The following is a 21,472-nucleotide window of genomic DNA, read 5'->3' as shown; positions in this document are numbered from 1 at the left end:
GAAGCAACAATTTCCCGCGTATTTATTTGTGCAGAGATGAGTTACATTTTAGCAAGATGTTATATGCATGATATCTGTCCAAGCTTTTCAACAAGAGTTCATGTGGTTTCATTCACACAGTGCATTTCAGGGAGGAAAAAAATTAATATATGTGACACTATAACTTTACTCCTAAAAAGGCTTTAGTTTGCTGTCTTAAATTATGGCTTAATCCCTGACTATATGCAATTTATCAAAATGGTAACACATAAAAGAAAGACAGTAAAAGTTTTGGGAGATATTTTACTAATGTACAATTTTATTAGCGATGTACAATAGACATTTTAATTCTCTATTTATTCTGTCTCCTTGAAGCTTAGTAAATGCTTGTTTGTATATAAAACTACACAATGCCTTTTTGTGAGGACCAGAAATTGTGAAAATCTAAGTGCTACAGTATATTTTGTAGTGATTTAACACGTTGTCCAGAAGAGTTACCAGCCACTTCAATGAAGGACTTCTAAAAATATTTCTGATCAAGTTCAAATGTAAGTTCATAAATAGTGATTGGTTTGCTCATGCCCATTATACTGCTAAGTACAAATGTCTCCAATATAAAATACCGTTTCAATACATTTCTCCACATGGACAACTAGATAATCCAGCCATATTTACTTCTAAACAAGGCTAATACAAATTTACAAGCAAAGTAACTTCAAAATTTATTCAGAATAATTATTTTTCAACCAGAAGCTTTACTTTGGACAACGCAGAAGTATATTGCAAGTGACATTCTGCAGCAGAAGCTGGAGGCTTGAGAATAACAACTAAGAAAGACTAAATATCAGCAATACACACTTTTACAAGAATTCTGACCATTCTGAATGTTAACATCAAAGACCAGATGCTTCAGTTTGTGCGCCTGTCAATCAAAACCTCCACACAAAAGAAAAATTTAAAATTTCCCACAGAACACAGTATTTCAGAGAACATGTTAGACACTGGCATGACATTTCCCAGATCAAATTGGCAACTGAAATTTAACATCCACCTGAGCTTGTTTTGCTAAGCTTACTATTTCAGACAGCTTCACCACCTGAAAAACAGAAAATAAAAACTTCATTTCAAAACAATCCTAACTTGACTGAGCTGGATCAACCTTTTTAAACAAAGTGACAGCAGGCAACCATCAGTAAGATATTAGAGGGGGCTAGGGGTGGGATTACTATCTAGCTCAGTACTTCCTAATCACTTTTAAATGAAAGATAATCAAGTCTTCTAGAAAACATCTCAGAGTTAAAAAGGTTGCTTCTCATTTATAACGAAGTATCTTGACAAAATACTAAAAGTTTTAAATTTTATGTGCTCCCTTGTTATTTTGGGAGGTGTTGAGGTGGCCACTCGCAGGAGATTCTATATATCTAGAAGCTATTTCTCCTCTGAGTTTTTGTTGCAAGCATTTCTGGTTCTTATTTTGATACCTTAAGGAGCCTCATCTTCTCCTGCATAACAACTCTAAATCTCTCTGAATTACTTCCTGCTTAGAATGAAATGTTATAACTGACTAAGTGGTTCTTTGGGGAAAAAAAATTCCTAAGTTTCCCCATGACACAAAACCCACCAGATATCTTCTAATTTCTTGCTATACATTTCTTGAACAACTTTCTTTTCCACAAACAAACCAAAGCAACACACACACACAAAAACCAGCGTATCTGAACATCTGAATAGCTAATTATCTTAGAAGGCAACATGATGATCACCTATAGTTTTAATCATGCACACCGAAATAGTGGTCAATAAAAGGAAGTGTTACATTGCATTTTTCAGGCACCTCAACTTAAGTATTTTCTCCCAATTAATAAAGCTAAGCTCTTAGCCATTCTCCTACCAAGTGGAATAGCTAAGACCTGATCATTGATCTGGTTTTGGTTTGTGGGGTTTAATAACTTCTGACTGCATAGCTGTTCCCCTGACAAACTATGTACTTACTAACTTATAAAATACTTGCTTCAGGCACTGGTAGCAACGGGCACTGGGATTTATCCTAAGCTACCTTTATTGATTGAGTGGAGTTTTGACTTTTCAATACTCTGCAACAGATGCTATGTTCTGAAGAGAATATTCATAACCAGCTTACCATTTTTTACAGCTTATTCTTATACATTCTTACCATTTTTGCAGCTTCATCCAAGTCATCACATGCAAGGATTTTAAGGCCACTAGCTGTTATTAAAGCTTTGGCATCATCAACTCGTGTACCTTAAGAAACAGATAAAATGCCACTCTTATTGAACAGGAGAGTACTACTACTACTACTGCTACCTACTAGTCTCATATTTCTAGGAAGCCTGTTCCAAAAGTTAGTGAATAAATCTAGAAAACAACATTAGTAGTTAAAAAGCAGAAGTCTCTTTTTATTAACTTGCCGATCCTCACCATCTAAATTCAAGGTTTGCTTTATTTCTCCATTGACTTCAACTCACAGGTAACTTGCTACACAATAGAGAAGCTCAGTAACACCTGTCAATTAGGTAGAAATATATTCAAATATATATGAAGCACACTCACCTTGCAACCGTACCACAATAGGGATTTTTAGCTCCAAATCCTTTACTGCCATAACGATGCCTTGTGCTATAACATCACATCTCATAATGCCACCAAAAATATTTACCAGAATAGCCAGTACCTACAGAATCAACGACAATATTCACGTTAAAAATGGCCAGAGACACATCAGATGAAAGCAGCACACAGCCTTCAGCCTAAGGATAATTCAAGCTCTTTAAGTGCATTAAAGGACTCTGCAAAAGACAGAACATTTCTGTTCTATAGAACATCAGCAACCAAAGTACAGTTCTGTAGAGTCACATACAGCAGAGCAGTTACTTCAGGAAACTGTCAACTATTTATCTTTCCATGTCTAACAGTACTCCAGCAGAGGTACCCCCCACACCAGTTACTCCACATACTGAAGAAACTAAAAGACACAAGAAATTTTAAAAACTCATACACAAGGCCCTGTTTACACAGCTTACTTAAAAACCAGCATCCTTAGAGATACGCTATCTGAAATACATTTTATTCAGGAGGATTAAGTCACCAGTTAAGAGAACTCAAGTGGTAGAAAGGAAGGGTAAAAAGAACCATGGTCAGAGGTGAAAGATGAAACAAAGCAGGAACCAAAATGAGTAGGCAGCCTTAGATGACAAAATAAACTCAACAAAACATTCCTGTGCAACTGGTTCATAAACAGTAACTTGGTTATCTTCCAATTAGACTAGCTCATCTGTGTGACATTGTTCTTGCTCCTGCTACCAATGGGCAACTTAGGCTGGCTCCCCAGAAGGCTGTTCCAAACAGCCCCTGAACCAAACCCTGAGTGCAGTCCATGGCACCAGCAGGCTGCACTGCTCTGTGACTTTCAGCACCAGGAATCCCAGCTATAGCAGTTTTTTCATAAAATAGTGAGCAACTGAAAGAAGGCAGAAAGGAAAAGTTGTATTAAGAAGCCTGTTTGGACACCCTCTGTCCATGCATCAGCAGAGAATTTGCACTGTAAAAACTCATCCCAGACCAGCAACCCTCAGATTCTACCTTGTTTCTTCTCTCTGTAATTCAGGTGCTCTGTGACTGTGTCCCTCACTGTTCCCTCAATTTGCTGGAAAAATGTGAAGAAAGAACAAGTCTTACGAGGAGTGGCTGATGGAGCTGGGAGAAAAGGAGGCTCAGGGGGGTCCTTTTCACTCTCTACAGCTGCCTGAAAGGATGCAGCAAGGTGGGGTTGTCTCTCCTCCCAAGTAACAAGCAGTAAGACAAGAAGGAATGGCTTCAAGTTGCACCAGGGGAGTTTTAGATTGGATACTGGGAAAAATTTCTTCCCCAAAAGGGATGTTAATCACTGGCACAGGCTGCTCAAGAGGTGGTTGAGTCACCAACCCTGAAGGTATTTAAGACTTGTGGACGTGGTGCTCAGAGACATGGTTTAGTGCAGGACTGGGCAATGTTTGACTTATGGTTAGACTCAATTTTAAAGGTCTTTTCCAATCTAAATGATTAAATGATTCTATAACACTCTTGGAGGGTGTTAAAGATCCTGCACTGGATAATAAGTCTTTCCAATGAGAAAGAGACTAAGCTCCTCTGGAACATCACTCACTATTTGTTTCTGGCCCTTTCCAAAGATGAGCAAGTGGCACACAAAATTCTGGTGCAAAAGTAGCATACGGTTACCAGGTCTCGCAAGTCATTCCCACATTTACGCCTTTTTAAATAATTTTATTTTTAAAAAGCCCCAAACTGCCAAGTTCCCACTGAGATAAGCATCTCTGCGTAGACCACCATACTATTTTTGTGGAAAAGCTGTTCCTCTAAGTTTCAACCAATTTATTATTTTAATAATATTCAAGCATTTCTGATAAACTTTTAGTAGGATAAACATTAAAGCCTTTCCAAGCCCATTACAAAGTTATTTTATCTTACATTACATATAATCAGTACCTTAGAAACTTGTTTGTGTACAGCACAGCAAATATTCATCTCTACAACTCTGCAAAACACAGACCCAGCAGCAAAACTGGTCCAAAAGAAAAAAAAAGTGGAAAACCATCTGAATACTGCTTTCTCTTTAAAGAGCAAACAGTATGAGTTTGACTCCAAGATTTCTGTAAAGATTCAAATACAGCTGTAACTTCAACCAGAACACACAAAACTGTCCACTCAGTACACAGCCAAAGAACCTGTTTTTTAAAAAGGTAAAAAAATTCAATAGATTTTCAGGCCTCCTTCATCTGCACCAGGATTAAGCCAAGATTTTCATCTTCTTTCTCTCTAGTTCTGTGCTTATAAAAACATGTTTTCTGGAGAACATGCACTAAGCATTGTCTTCCACATCATAGCCTGTTTTACCACTGCATAGGACCTTGATACGCCAACTCTTCCCTCACCTTTTTATCAGAGGTAATAAGCTTAAAGGCTTCTGTCACTTGCTGCACTGTAGCACCACCACCAACATCAAGGAAGTTTGCTGGAGTTCCGCCGTGAAGTTTAATTATATCCATTGTGGCCATAGCTAAACCAGCACCATTGACTATATGAGAATAAAGATAGCATTTAGGAATTCAGTTTATAAATCCATTAGGTCATTTAAAATTCATTAAATAGTACATACCTAAGCAGCCTATGTTTCCATCCAATCCTATATAGTTGAGATCTGCTTTTGCAGCATCCTTGTCTCTTTGGTCTTCCTGTGTCCAGTCCTGCATATCAAAGATCTTCTTCTGACGATAGGCAGAATTGCTGTCAAAGTTTATCTTTGCATCCATACACATCACTGAAAGGGAAAAAACCCCATCATTTAATATTAGAGTAACAACTCAACTGCTTCATGAATGTGTTCAAGTATGTTAAGTCAAACTTGGCAGCTAGGTCATGCAATCCAAACACAAAGGTTTGCTAAAAGACACATTTAGCACTGCCAATAAATACAAGATTCTCTCCAGTTTCCCCATATAATCAGTTATGCACAAAAAGGGAAGATAACTATTTCTTGAGACACTCTAAACCCAAAAAAGCTTAGAACAAGCTGTTAGATAAATCTGGGCAAATTATGCTTTCTCAGATTACACTGCAGCCTGGAAAAGAGCAGGGATGGGGGGGAATGCACCACCACAAGTAATTAGCATAAAATTAATCCCTACAGAAGGTCTCTGGTTTGAGGTTTTTTAATCCATCTTAGTTTTTGCTTTTAGAACAAATATATATAATGTGTGTGCATGAATGTAAGCACACAGAAACACAATGAAGAAGTCTCTGAGTTGGAAGAAAAAGTGTCAGGAAAAAACACTAAAATAAATTTACGTAGATTTAACAAGCGGAAAATCTACAGTATTCTTTACATCAGAACTAAGTATCTGTCTGTACAAATGTATCACTTCATTTCTATCCCTCAGTGAAAATGATATAAAAATGACAAGGCACAAGAAACAGATAGGGAGACTGCTCTATACTGATCATTAAAGCACTATTAAAAAAAAAAAAAACCACACAAAAAAACCACCCCAGTAAGAGTAATTATACACTTTGATGAAAGAGCTACATTCATACTTAAATTTCAAACTGTTGTATCTGAATTCAATTACAAATACTCTCTACAGCCTTATTTTTTGTAGAGGGGAATTGGCTGTGATTGAACATTAAATTGAACATAAATTGAACTATTCTGCAATTGGATATGCTAAAAACCTGATAAACATCACGATATTACTTAAACCCCTACAGTCTTTCAATACATCACATTCCATCAGTTATTCTAATGCTTGAGTCACAAAGGCAGGAGATTTCTAGAAGGTGCTACTATTCTGGTTACCTTTACAGTATCAATTTTGGTCGGCTCAAGTTTCAATTCATGAGTTTTGAAAAGACCTGATTTCCAGGAATGCCTTATTGTGGGTAGATGTGCTCTTTTTTAAAAAATAAATTTAAATTAAAAAAGGAAGTCACTTAAGATCATACTTAGCAATTAAGAGCAGATTTCTACTATATTTAGATTCTCAAATTTATCTGCTTTATTAATGCTTTTCAACATCCCATGTTAATGCTAACTCCTCTTGCTGTATACAGCTGAAGTTTTAGCAGCATGAAGCAACCAAGATTTACAAAAACATCAAGGTGTTACATCAACAGTATGACTAAGAAACATTACCAACTCCTGATGCATCTTCCACCATAGGATTTATTTCTATCATGGTAGCATCATATTTCAGAAAGAGATTATATAATTTGATCATATTTTCAGCTGCTTCATCCACCAGATTAGGAGGAAATCCCATTTTCTGGGCAAGCTGAAAGTAAAAGAATGGTTATTGGTTAATTCATGTTAGAGGTGTCTCAGTTTAGCTTTTATTTCAGTTTCAATTGAATTTGTAGATATAGAACCTGTACTGTCCACCACCAGGAAAAAACTAAACTCACTCTTAGGTTTGAACAGATTGTTTTCAATACAGAACACTGCCTTATCCTAAAAAAGAACTAATAAAAACTTATTATGATACGCCTTTACATAGCTGTATAAAAGCTAGATAAAGCACTGCCATGTAGTTGGATTTACATTGATTTACCTGAAAATACTTAAATATCTACTTCAAATCTGTTTCAAACAAGGGTTTAAGACAACTCCGCAGGTTGCATGTACACACTCCTTACAAAAATTAGAAGCAATCCTCCCATGCTTAGTAATGTGTACTTTCCCACATTAACAATTACCCTAACAGCTTGCTCCTTTTTTATGCCTTCTACTATATCGATGGGTTCCTTAATTATCGCCTCAGGATTCTCTGCAGCAACATCTTCAATATTAACACCACCCTGAGAACTGCCTATCAGCACAGGACCCTAGAACAAAGAGGAAAAAAAAGAAGCTTAAGTAATTTTATACCACACAATTGAAACTTAATTCTTCCCCTAAGATACCTCACAGCAATAAAACCTTTTTTGTTGAAAAATTTTTAATTTGGACATTTTTCTTGTATGCTCTGAAGAGAATGTTACTATCTACTCAATACATCCACATAAAACCTTTTAATAATACTTTCCAAATGCCAAGGTGTGTGTTAGGTCCACTTTCTTTCAACAAGGAAAAATTTCCTTCGTAAAGTAAAAGCAGAGCAATTAACACAGATATACTAGTTTTAGATTTTGATGAAAGATTCAACTTCATAATCACACACATTTTATCTTTCAGGTATCACTAGAGAAAAAATCACATTCTCACTCCCACCTTCTTCACTCACCCCTACACAAAGATCAAATTTCAGGCACTCATTTATTCATTCTGCCATGCCCCAACTCCAAGGATGAATGGAGGTCTGCAGAACTTAGTGATAAATTACTGCAAACCATACCTGTTCAGTATGATCACAACATTCAGTAACTAAAGCCTTCACTCAAAGTAAGTCATAGCAAAACAAAACAGCACTCAATTATTCCTTAATAAAAGAAATTAAGAAACCAGAATTGATAGCATTTGCAGCTGAGTTTATTTTTAAAAAAGCTATCTAAATCTCAACAAAAACATCAAGGACTCACTACCATGGAACCTAAAAATCTCTCCTCCAGTTCACAGTAAAGACATACTTGGATCCCTTCAAGCAACCTTCCCTTATCACCACCCATGCATGGATTATGACCCATGGGTATACTAAGGCAGCATCTCCTATCAGCAGAACTCTTGAGGATTAAACAGCCTTATAACTGTTGACAGTTAATTATAGAAAATGTGACCCTGGTTCAGAGAACACGCTTAATAACCACACCACCCCCCTCCCATTATCATCCTCCCAAATGGAAATATATACCCAGCAAATTATCTTGCATCTAATAGCAAGGTATGACCCAATGAATATTTTCGGATAATCTTATCTTGAACTGTCAGTAAGCTACAAACTGATCATAAAATAACTCATTGTTCCATAGAACTGATCAAAGTGAACAGTTTTGCTTAAAACACAAACCCCTGTTGGTGAATAATATCCAAGCAATAAAGTTCCAGTTTCAGCTGACTATTTTAATCATTTTTCCTCTCCTTAAAGGAAGAGGTTTGCAACATCAGGAATAAACACTGTGTGCTATTCAACCTTCACACTTCCTTCTTTTGAAAGGCACTTCCTCATCCTAAGCGTCCTATACAAGTTATAATAATTACAAGCACATCTAAAAAAATGACTTACAGCAGTAAAAACAATGCACTTCCCTATCAAAAGGCAACAACCCACACAGTATGCTCAATACATGCTAATAAGGTTTATCTTTTATACAACAGCAGGAACAAGTCATGAAAACGTTTCCCTTCTTTATCTAATTTGCTTAAATCAGTTACAGTCAATTTTATTTCCATAAGCATCCTTGCTTATTGCTTACAGAATTTTAAGAGTCTAAAATCCATTCATTCACAGCATTTTAATGCCACCTTGTGGTGTGTACGATAACACTTGAATCTTCCCTGCTCTATTCCAGCACACATCACAGTGGAGGTGCCCAAGTCACATAATTCAATACAGCTGCTACTTTCCTATCAAAAAGAACACTACAGAGGAGGAAAAAGGAACAAATACAATATTTAATTCCTAATACTGCTACCAAAAAAGAAATAACAGTAAGACTAGTTTTCTCACTCCTCCATAGAAAATTATTTCATGTTTATTTCACATCATGCCAGATATACTCCTCTCATACCAAAACCAGTGCCTCTGCAAACTCCTAAGCACCTGAACAGACCAGACCCACTTTTTCTGAGCTTCAGAAAATGAAGTTCCAAGAACCGTTGTACCCTGGCTTCATTACAGTTATTTAGCAATTCATGTTCTATGCTCCAAATAGAACACTTGTCTGTCAGAAAAACACTGACACATTTCAGTAACCACGTTTGAATTGTAGCCTAAAATACTACATACCCACCCATACAGCCCATACATGCAGAAAAGACTGGCTTTCATTTTCCTGAAAGCCCTGAAGACAGACCTCTAGGCCCAAATCTTCTCACCCATTCCTGAAGAGCATTAGCATAAGAAAGCTACTAGCACTCTCAAAATCGAGGGACACACCAGTGCACTTCTCAGAACCTTCTCACACTGGAGAAAAAGGATGTTGGATTTATGCATGACCATTTGCTCTTCTACAACACTTTTACTTGTCTTGTTTCTGACACTCAAAAATAGGGTGTACATGTACATGCACACATATAGCTGTGTTTTTAAACTAAGTTTTATAATCTGGTAGGCAAATGCAAATTAAAACCAAAATGAAAATTACCCCCTTATTCTACCCATCTCCCCTTTGGCCATGTGACTCTGGGTTTCAGTTGGGGCTACCAATACTCATTTATTATTCTGTAAATGTAAATTGTAGCATTACATCTTTAACACATTTTAAAACAGAGGCAATCATATAGTCAGATATACTAGAAAACAAAATTTCGCTTGTGTACTTCAGATTTTCTAAAGCAAGTGAACAATACAGTAAACAGTTTTGTTGATTGCTTTTAAATTCAGTTGTTACAAGTTAATTAGCTTACTTCTATTTCTAATATTACTCACTTGAAAAGACCTTTCCATTGTTATTGCAAAATAGTATTCTCTCCTGGGATATCTGCGCTCACAGATAAATACTTGATTGCATATTCTGCCCTTCTCTCCTGTCTGCTTGGTAAACAACTTCTTTCCAATCATTTGGGAGGAGACAGCTTTTGCTTCTTCTGGACTAGAATAAAAGAAGCTCAGAATGTGACAAAGAAACTGCTGTAAAAACAGAAGTAGCATTAAAAAAGTCTTATCTAATTTTTGTTATTTTTTATGCTAATAATTAAAACACTGGTTTTAAAGAAAGCAATAGGTTCAATCCATAACGTGAAACGTTGAACTTTTTCCACTTGGTTGGATAATTTAGAAAGAACTTACGAAAAAACTATTTTCACTCCTCCTTTGAGGCCACCTTCAAATGTTCCTTTCCCTCTACCACCAGCTAAAACCTGTGCTTTTACCACAAGATCCTTTGAACCTAGAACAAAAGAAAACCCAAAAATTTGTCATCTGTGACTATTAAAACAAATTGCTTCAGGTAGAATAACAAAGGCTCCTTTAATTTTATCCCCCCTTCTCCATGCCCACCATTCAAAACACAAACATATGAATCAAAGACTATATTGTCATTCACATAGATTATCCAAAAATCCTAAATAATCCACAAATTGCAGCTTTAGGCTGTTCTGTGAACAAACCTTGGTGAGTTAGTATCCAAAAACGCTGGTGTTCTGATACATCTTTAATACATGTTGGAGTCACAGATGATAAAGCCAGGAAGAAATAGTTAGCACCTCACAGATTATTAACATGATCAAACTGAGTATCTGACATACCACATAATGCAAGGTTTTCCTCCATCAACTGCAAATACCCTGTACCTGTAACCACTACCTTCCCAGCAATGATATATAACCACAAAACTTACCCAAGTCAGCTTGCCAGGTCCACTCTGGCTTCCATCCAGCAGAGCACTAATGCATAAGCTTGAGCGCTTTGCAGAAGCCAGAGGCCTAAACAAACCCACTATTCTTCCCAGAGTAGACAAAATAAGCCCTTTAGTTGGCTTTAACTGTTTAAAAATCCTTTATAAAATATTCTTCTAAGTAGGGGAAACTGGGCATTTGGTTTTAAAAAGTAAAGGTGAGACTATAACAAAAATTAACTGGGATATTCTGAACTGTCACTGAAAGACAAAAAAGCAAAGAGAAAGTTTATCAAGTCATTTAGGGCAATAATGGAAAAAAACCAACTCCTGAGTTAATTATTCACGTTCACTTACACAGAGTACAGACAGCAGCTAAGACTGCAAGATGTTAACAACTGCCCCATTTGCATTTGTTCAGCACAATCCCATCTTTTCTCATGCCACCATCAGCTGAGCCACTGATCTTTCCAAGCAAAAAAAGAACTTGCCGTTTCCTTGGATGTTAAAAGGGAACCATGGAAATGCCTAAGAAAAATTACAGTACTCAAGCAAAACTAGCCACTACACATACTGAGGAAGGTTATGACAGACACAAAAATTGCGTTGGTTCCTATTTTGACTTATGTCCTGCCTGGACAGGTGAAACTAAACTCCAACAGTATCACAAGCTAGGGTGGCTGTAAGCAGAAGACTCAAGTTACTCCTCCTTATTAGCTATCTGTTGATTTTACTTTTTGAATGTCTACCTAACAATAGAGCTCTGAACTCACACATGATTTTAGAGTTCTTTTGCACAAGAAGCATGAAGGTTATAAACACACAAGTATATGTAGATTTACTACAGTCTATGCCTCTAATATTTAATTCAGTTCCTGAAGAGAACTATATTTACTGGCAATCAAGTTAATGTATTTTATAGAAGTCACATGAGACAACTTTTATGCAATTACTTTAAGTACAAAGCTTGCTTTCCATTTCCTACACTAAGTCCAGAAGATAAAAAGCTGCTACTACAGAGAAGTTTTCAGAAAAGCCATGGAAGTTCACCCACAGGCACCTTCTTCGTAGCAATTATTCCTCCTAGCAACAAACGTCAGAATCTGAACAAGTCAAAACGAGATCCCAGATAAAGGTCTGGTTAAGATCTCAGCTGGTACATCATATTTAGCTCTGAGCAAAAAAGTAAATTGGTCACTAAGATGATCACTGAAATTAAGAGATTCCCTTACAAGAAATGAGCTTAGCACATCCTTAAATCTATCAAAGGAGACGAAAGCAAGAACACAACTACAGTCTTCAGCCATACCTGTAATGGACAGAGCAAGAACACATGACTACATGTACACCATTCATTCTGGTTTCTGCTCTGCAACAGCCAAAAACAAAAGCCATCTACCAAGAAGAAGTCAGTTTTAAAAAGGTGCAGGAAAAAAAGACCCTCCTTTACACAAAATATAACGAAGCCTGCCAGGAGATATGAAGGAAGCATAGAAGAGTCAAAAGGAACTGGGCAGAGGTATTCTCTCTGATAGTCTTAAGACAACAAATATTAAGGCTGAGGGGAAATGAGAAGTAATTGACTGCAGAAAACAGGCAGGCTAAGAATTGCTCTAAATGGTATGCTCTTTTGTACCTGGGCAGAGTAGTGGGCTAAATGCACCACTGCCCTGATCCTAGAAGATAGTTCTTAAAAATATTATTATTATTATGCATTATTATATTTTGTCAACATACAGACATGGAAAACAGTGAGAGAAAAACACCTTTTAATTTTTCACAATCAGTTTTGGCTGTAACATCATTGGACTAATCCTTATGCAACAACTGGGTCATTAAATGAGCAGATTACTAATGATCCATAAATTGTTTTCCTCTAGCACTGCAAACTAGCTGCTTGATTGCATAAACAAGTTCAAGGCTCATTTGATCAGCTACGCTTACAAGCAATTAAGCTGCACAGAGGTACCTGAAACAAATTTAAGATAGTACATCCCAAGAAAACCATAACCCATCATGCAGGAAGTTTATTGTTCAATGAACATTTTTTCCCACAGCTCCTATTTAAAATGACTCTAAAACTAGAGGAAGTGTTTGGTCACACACCTCATCTGCAGTGTTCCAGCAGCACTGTCACACAATCTGACACAACAAAGAACTGCTGATACACAGCAACCCAAGAAAAAAATTTGGAAACTAGCAGCTACCATAGTTTTCTACTCAGTATCAACAGTTGTGCCCTTGTTTTTCGCTTACATGGCTTTGAAATACTGCTAGGCTTGTGTTTCAATGAAAAATAGCAGTTTCTGCCCTAGAGCAGATATCCACAGAGTTTATGCCAGCAAACACGCCATCAGAGAAGTCCCATCCTGCCTCCAGCCCTCAGCTTTTCACTCCAGCCTTGTTTCTTGTGCCAGTAGAAGCATTTGTGCTATCATGCCTTGAAGCATATCAGAACAGTGATTCCCTGAAGGCAAAAGCTCGTCCAGCAGACAGACAGTGCTTCTGCAGACTCGTGCACCATGTGACAGGCACACAGGAACTTCAGCGAGCAGGACTTCAGCTTTCAGCAGCAGTAACAAATTGTAAAGCCTTAACACAGGGCACTAGAACACCAGTATAGCTAATGTAGGCAAGGCAAGCTACAGCCCAATGCACGAGTCTCAGAACAAGCATTTGGTAAGCATCACATTTCCACGTTAATGGCAGTCAGCCCTAAAAGCACATATAAGTAAAATAGCCAGAAAAAAAATAGGAAATGCTTAGAAAATTAAGAGTAGATACCAATGAGAACAGGGGTCTGAAATCAGAACACTGACTTATCATTAATCTGTTCAGGACAACAAAAGTCTTATACATTACTAACACTACAGGTTTCACCTTCAACAATGATTTATTAACTAGACAGTGAAAGACTTATACAGCCAGTAAACAAAACCATCTTCACTTCTATCAATACTAATATTTATTTTTTGAAAGGAATAATTTCTGATTCTGTAACTTAAGCTTTCAAACTGAGAGAAAGATCAATGCATGCAGGCAAGCAGAAAGACATCCATGTAAAATACAATCTTCTAATAAGCTTATTAAGAGGCAAGAAGGGTCATTGTTCCATTGTATCTCTGAAGGTTTCTGTGCAAGTGGAAAGTCCAATGATTACAGCAGACAGACCTTATTAAAACATTCTGCTTTACAAGTTTCCATTCTGACTTTCGTCAAATCACATTAATTGCCACTTCTCTGCCCAGTACTAACTGTAGCAGAGGTACTGCTTTCCACGTATTATAGACACCTTCAGAATCACTATGCAAGCCTAATCTACTCTGACAAGACAGACAACAGTAAAAGGCAGTGACAGGTTAGTAACACAAGTGTCAATCAAATTCTCATCTACCATTCAACTGCAAACTTATCCTGGGAGAGACAGAGACCTGTAACTTTTGCTTCAGTCTGTATTTCAAAGTTCCTGTACCAGAAGAAGTAACTCCCCATTTACAACACAAGCTAATTTTTTCTTGCTGCACAGATACAAAAAAACTAAGCTTAAACAACACAGATATATTTACTGGCATTAGGAAAATATGGGTTTGTAACTAGCAACAGGAGTATCAACATAAATAATATGCTGACCCTAATTCTGCCAACAGAGCAGAGAATCTCTTCAGAGTACACTGTCTGCATTTTATTAAGTATAGTTATTGGAATTTCAACTTCAAAATCATATTTTTTCCAGCATTTCAAACTTTCGAGTGTTAGAAGACTGACTGCATGCAAATCGAAAGTATAACTACTGAAATAATTATGTGCCAGGAATCATCACACTTTCACTGAAAGGACCATACCAGTCAGCAGACTGAACAAGATGTTTTGCTGTTACAAAATATTTTCTACACAAATACTTCTTGACATTAATCAACTGCATCAAGTTCGTCATCAGCTCACCAGACAGGTTTGGTTTTGGCTTAAGTCAAGCAATTAAAATACAGAGGTCAAAATTTGAATGTGCTGGTTATACAGGTTTATTTTAATTAGTGAATTATCTTCAACAATATGTTTTGATATTTTAACTTCAAAGGAGTGAAGTGCTATAGGAGAAAGCAAAGGCTGAAGCAAAATGTAAGATTCAGATGCCAAAAAAATAACATTTGCCAGAATGCAAGTAAATGCTTGGTTTCTAAACTACTACTGCTGGTTATCTAGAGATTTTGACCAGGTAAGGAGGACCATAATTACATGATTTTTTTTAACATCTGGGGGATTTCTGCTTAAGTTTGCCACCTTAGATCACCATTTATGTCCTAGAGCAACTTGAATAAAAAGTCTGGAGTTTCAGACAACCTAAAAGACATCAGGTAACATAGGCAGATAAAGGACTAACAAGGAAACTGACAATGGCAAAACAACCAAAAAAATACTAGAAAAGAAAGTATGACAGACATGAGTTTTCACTATCACATAGAATAGAAAACCCCAAAAACTTAAATCAGACAGCCAAGGAGGGTGCGGCATACACTAAGGAGAAAACCATCCCAGCTTTTCGCCACAGTACCTGGAATATCTCTTTTGAAGAGCTAATAAAGAAAAAACTAGCACTTTACCTAGGAAAATAATTGCACACATTGTACCAAACTTTGATTTCTGACTAAATCAAGCCTGAGATCAAAAATTCTATTTATAACTCTACCCAGGTTTACACATTACTTTTTTAAAGTTTTTTTAACAGATACAAGTTGTATGTTTAGGCAACAGATGGAAAAATAATTAACACTGAAAAGTACTTAAAAGGTTTTAGTAACATTGAAAAGAATCCAAAAGGTCTGAAAAAAACCCATCTATTAATCACAGAACTGTCAGCAGGAAAACAGCCAAACCAATTACTGGAGTCATTCTGTATAAAGCATACCAACATTCTTTATACACCACACAGACATGGAGCTGCACTAGACCTCTTAAACTGCAACAGAAAAAGAGTCTATTTCAGGAGCTTTCAGTCTCCTTTCAAGAACTCTGATGAAGAAAGGTGAAATATTTTGCATTCAATCTCTCAACACCTCCTATTTTATACAGCTTTATATTTTACTAAAATTTGACAGTCTACCACGCACATAAAGCTGTGGGATTCACTACCTGAAAACCGAACAAAACCACCAGAACACAAAAGCTGTTTCAAAATATTAATGTCTTAAAAAGTCTTACTTCTCAAATCATCATGAATAGGAATATATGCTATAAAAAAAACCCAGACAAGCACGCAATATGTCACTGCCTTCCACTCAATTGTTACCAGAGGAAGGTATCAGGAAGAAAACTTGAATTACAACAATACATAGCACCCACGGAAGTGTGTCTTAACAAACAACATTCTTCATTTCAAATAGTGCATTCTGCTGAGCTGTCTGCCATCACACTGATCAAGCATCTGCTCACTAAAGTCTTTAGGTTCATCAGTCACGTTCTTAATAACACACAAATATCAGCTTCTCAATCAGAACTGGTCACAGTGCTAGCTGGAATGCACACATGGCTACGAGTAAACCATAAACTTGAAGGCAATCAAGTCATGCTGCAGTCTCTTATCAAAGCTTTGAAACAGAACTTACTCAGCTCATTTCTTTAAAATTTAAGTGAGATGCTCATGTAACACTGATTTAGCTACAGACACAGCTAACCTATGATAATCTCTGTTAATGAGAAGTTTGCATTTGCTATACATTGGGATAAAAAGTTACCCATTTCTAAGTGAAGTATTTGCAAAAAGGAAGAAAACCCATGCCAAACTTAACCTTTAGTCAGAAATCTGCTCTGTGTAAATTTACCAGGAACATGTGGATCAGCACTAGGGAAATAGAGCAAAGAGTATTACCAACTGTCTTCATAATGATCTATATAAACTACTGATAAAACAGTCTAGCATATATAAAGAAACAAAAAATAATTTCGTATCTACTGGCAACTACTCCCACACAACAAAAATAAACAATGAGCAGGTGGATCAAAAAAAGTGAATTTTTTCATTCTGGTAGATTGGTTTGGTTTGTGTTTTGTTGATTTTTTTTTTTAAGTACTAAATGAAAACTAGCAGGTAAATGCCTACAAAAAACAAAGAAATCCAAAACACTGGAGCAAAGAATAGTATGCCACCACTCAGAATGAGTTCTGGACATATTCGAGCAATGCCTCAAAACCTCAAGTTCCTTCAGTGTGTTCTCCTTTTGGGAAGTTTTCCCTTCCTCATCTCAAGTACCAAAGAAGGCCAATAGCACTGAATACAAATCAACTCCAACAAAGTATTTGGCTAACAACCAAAAGCCCTGAATTCCTTTACTAAAGGATGCCAACTCATACGCTTCCCAACTTCATTCTTCTGATTCCCAAGAAATTGCCCAGATTCCCACACTCCAGATAAGAGGCACACCTATGATGTCACAGGTATGACATGGAGCTATAAACCAGCAGCCACACTGCTGTAGGAGCCCTTTCTGAACAAGAACAAAACAAAGGAGTCCTGACCAACGAGTTTCTGGGCTGTTGATTAAAGAGCCATAGACAAAGGTTCTCTCATTTTCCTCCAGCAATATCTGTGCAAGTATTAAAGTAGAGCAAAGGGGTATGCTGATTTGGGAAGTTTTGATCATGCTATAAGCTCACCCTTAACAGAAAGCAAGGTTCTGAAGTTTAAACCATTCTCAGAAGTATTTTAGCAACTTATTTTCGTATTAATGAAATTATTATAACTTTGTATCACTTACTCTCTAAGGGAAACAAGATAAAGAAGGTAGGCAGACAATACCTGAATTTCTGGGACATCATGTCTGAAGGAAAAGCAGCTTTTCAAATCTTTTCTACATTACAAAACAGCATAACTTGCTCTAGAAGAAAAATTATCTTTTTTTTCAGACCTCATTTCTCACATTAAATCTACACATGAAAGTGAAATTAATCCAACAAAACCTATAACATCAGGAATCACCACAAATGTGTCCATTTGGAAGTGAATAGAGATCTGAGCATTTGCATAAGAGAAAGGAATATGACAACCAATGTCCTCCACTAAAACTCTGTGACAAGCCTAATGTGTTTTTCCAGGGAGGAAAAAAAAATTCCAAGTTTTAAACTACGAAAACCCTCCAAACAAACAAATCAACCAACCAAAAAAACCCCCACCTTCTAATGCCTGACACAATAAAAGCTGACTTCCATATTACATCCAAATTAAACCAAAAGATTTTACTAGGACACATAGTAGGTAAAGTCAAGTCCAAAATTAAAGCTCAATTCTAAATTAAGTATTTAAGCACAGGCAAATGACATTAGATACTTTTTCATCAACAAGCCACGAATCCAGAATGTAACTACAAGCCATCAAAGTTCTCCCCTCCTGTATGAAGTAGCTGCATTCTGCCAGAAAAGCACAGTCCCAAAGGAATAGGATTTTACTCTTCTTTTGTAGCCTAAAGATAAGTATGGCTTGCATCTTCTGTTCTATATGCAATCTTGTCACCACCACTGAAGCTCTTCACACAAGACTTTCTCTAACCTTGCTGAAAGTAGAAAGAAAGCCAGGATTTGCACAAAGTAGAGTCCATTACTCATCTCAAGGAAGTTTAAGTAGCTGTGTTAGTCTAAGCTAATAGAATTTATACCTGACCTATTCCTTCTTAACAAGAAGAGAAGGCTGCTTCACAGGGAAGGCTCTCTCAAAGAAAAGGTATATTCAGAACTCCAAGCAACATCTTACCAAGAAGGACAGAAAAAATAGCTACACCTTGTATCAATCCCATGTCTATTTGTACATGTTCTCTTTAATATTATACCTATTTCTTTTGCTATTTTGTAAGCTTCATCTGGTGTATTGGCAACCACTCCATGTGGAACAGAAATGCCAGCCTCCTTCAACAGTCCCATGCTCAGGTATTCATGGAGCGATAGCCTCCTCTGTTGCTGCTGATGCACTTGAAACCCATGATTATTGAGTATTCCTGGACTTCCAGCAAGTACCTGAAGGAAAAGAATAAAAAGAACAAAAAAAGAAAACAAAAGCACGTAACTGTTGTGAAAAACTGCCTTCTTTGTTTAGGTTAAAAAAGAGTCTACATATTAAACAAGTATACTTTCGTGTACCAGTGCAAACACCTGAACACTTAATCCTACACTTCCGCATTAGCCATTCGCATCAGGTGTGGTCTTTAATTTTGTGAGGTTTTATTGGGCAGGGGGAAGGAGCTGGTGAAACTGCTAGCACTGGCAAGGACTGGCAGGGTTAAAAATCCCTTGAGTATTTAGTTAGCATTTAAGTACTTTAAAAAACCATCTGTAAGAAAAAGAACCTCAAGGAATTTTGTAAGCATTCTGTAACACAAAAATTAACAACAACAAAAGCAAAAAATATTTGGTGCATTTTTTGTATTTCACTACATGCAAACAAGACCTTAATTTTATACATACACAAAGCAGGACTCCTACTGAATTCAACTAATCCATGAATGTAGATGAGTACCAAAAGACTCATGGTAAAAAAATTACAGAAGAAATTTAGATACAAAACAAGCTTTTGCATTTATTTTTATTTTTTTAGTATGTACCATTGGCACAAGCACTGTAAAAATTAGCCCGTATTAGGAAGTTTCTAACAAGCTAGATTTTTAAGGTTTCATTTCACTTCAAATAAAGGAAACAAGCAGACGACACACGAGCTTTACTACAGCATTCCAAGCTAGCGAATCGACAGGGCCTATGTAGCCTCCAAAGGATTCCTCCTCCAAGCAGGAGGCCCTTTCCTTGGCACGACCCCAAGGGAGAAGCGCTCCGTGACCCGCCGGCTCCGGGAGGCTGCGTGTAACTCGAGAGGGGCACTCACGGCGACCTTCCCCAGTACGTGGCAGGAGGAGAAAGTGGCAGCGAGCGTCACACACCGTGTCACACGCCGCAGCCTCCCGAGCTCCTTCGTGTCACCGCTGCCCAGCGGGGCTGCAGCCAAAAACATGCCCGCACCCTCGAATAGCATTCACAGGAAGCAAGAGCAGAGGTTGGTGAGGTGCGAACTGGAAGAACAGTTTAACTGGCACAGCCCGACCTCTCCTAGGAGCAAGGTGACGGCGGACATGGAAACACTGGGGTTTCCAAGCAAGATAGTGGAGGGGGCGCTGAAAAGGAAGGGACAGGGAACCACGCCGGGGAGACCTGCCACAAGCAAGAACAGCGGCTCCGAGGGGCCGTACACCAAAGGTGAGCACAGTGCTGCCAGCCCCGCCGCAGGGCAGGGCAGGGCAGGACGGCAGCGGGAGTGGGATGAGACGGACGCTCCTCTCGACGGCGCTCCGCAGGGAGCGACCCCGACCGCGACCCCAGCTGGCCCGACCCCGACCCAGCCCACCCCCGCTCCCGAGCCTCCGCTACCTTCCCCGCGACGGAGCCCAGGGAGGCGCGGAGGCCACCGCCCCTCAGCCCGGCCGACACCCGGCTGCAGATCATGGAGGCCGCCATAGCCGAGCCCCTCCGCCCTCGGGTGCCCCTGGCAGCGCGCACGCGCCACTCCCGAGCCGGGGCGGGGTCACGAGGGCGCGGGGCGGGGCAGGAAGCGCCTCGCGCGGCTCCGCCCCCGCTGTGACGCGCGCCGGGCGCGGGAGGGGAGCGGCCTTGAGGCGCTGTTCCCGGCCTGTCGTTCTTTCAGGGGTTTTGATTTTAATAAGGGTTATTTTTGCCTCGCAAGGAGCCTAAAAAGGGTTGTAATCCACCCACAACCGTCTGACCACGTCGGCCTCGGTCGGCACCGCCTGTGTTAAAAGGGAGGAAGGGGGCGCAGCTCCCTTATGCCACGCCCACGCTCCCTCCCCGTTCAGCTTCAGAATGGAGTAACTTTCAGTATTTTCACTCTGAGGATTTGTTGTTGTTGTTGTTTTCGTATTTCAGGGTGTTTTCCTGCAACAACTCAAGCACACCCATCATTTCTTAAGACAAGGGGGAATGGTTTTAAAGTGAAAGAGGGTGGGTTTAGATTAGATATAAGGAAGAAATTCGCTGCTGTGGGAGTGGGAGGCACTGGCACAGGTTGCCCGCAGAAGCTGTGGATGCCCCATCCTTGGAAGTGTTCAAGGCCAGGTTGGATGGGGCTTTGAGCAACCTGGTCTGCTGGAAGGTGTCCCTGTCCATGGCAGGAGAGTTGGAACTAGATGGTCTTTAAGGTCCTTTCCAACCCAAACCGTTCTGTGGTTCTGTGACTGAACTGAGGACTAGTGGGTATTGCTAGGTATTTTGCAGCCCACCTTCCCCCCACCCATCCCAGGCCTCTTCCCCATGCCACAAACCCTGTTTCTGTTTCACACAGCTCCACACTGCATCTCCCTCTCTGCAATTCAGTGTCTGTACTTTTACTTCGGTGACCTTGACTCGGGTCACTAAGGAACAGAAGCAGGGGGACAGGTGTCCCTGCAGAACGTAGTGACCAGACCTTGTGATTCACAAGGAAGCAAAGCTTCTTCCTTTAAAACAAAAA

The 21,472-nt window shown here is 38.7% G+C and overlaps 1 protein-coding gene across 1 annotated transcript; it reads right to left on the bottom strand.

Annotated features, from left to right (window-relative positions):
- Window positions 1-278: 278 nt before the first annotated feature.
- On the bottom strand, window positions 279-20,508 carry SUCLA2 (succinate-CoA ligase ADP-forming subunit beta). Its single transcript, XM_048295278.1, has 11 exons — window positions 20,377-20,508; window positions 18,795-18,978; window positions 10,434-10,533; window positions 10,074-10,236; window positions 7,246-7,374; window positions 6,686-6,824; window positions 5,153-5,314; window positions 4,929-5,071; window positions 2,551-2,671; window positions 2,153-2,241; window positions 279-1,075 (listed from the first exon to the last, which is right to left on the bottom strand). Exons 1-11 carry the CDS (start codon window positions 20,461-20,463, stop codon window positions 1,001-1,003), a joined length of 1,392 nt encoding a protein of 463 aa, XP_048151235.1. The 5' UTR covers window positions 20,464-20,508; the 3' UTR covers window positions 279-1,000.
- Window positions 20,509-21,472: the final 964 nt, after the last annotated feature.

Source organism: Corvus hawaiiensis, chromosome 2 (genome assembly GCF_020740725.1).
Source record: "Corvus hawaiiensis isolate bCorHaw1 chromosome 2, bCorHaw1.pri.cur, whole genome shotgun sequence".
Classification (NCBI taxonomy): domain Eukaryota; kingdom Metazoa; phylum Chordata; class Aves; order Passeriformes; family Corvidae; genus Corvus; species Corvus hawaiiensis.
This window is presented reverse-complemented; position numbering and strand designations above follow the sequence as displayed.

Bases quoted from the DNA above. Each gene is read 5' to 3' on its own strand.
- SUCLA2 (XM_048295278.1), bottom strand. From the start codon at position 20,463: ATGGCGGCCTCCATGATCTGCAGCCGGGTGTCGGCCGGGCTGAGGGGC. The intron at 6,825-7,245 runs GTAATTGTTAAT...TTTTACTTTCAG, and splicing joins AAAAGGAGCAAGCTGTTAGG to CTTGCCCAGAAAATGGGATT. The intron at 2,672-4,928 runs GTGAGGGAAGAG...TTGATTCTGTAG, and splicing joins TTATTACCTCTGATAAAAAG to GTACTGGCTATTCTGGTAAA.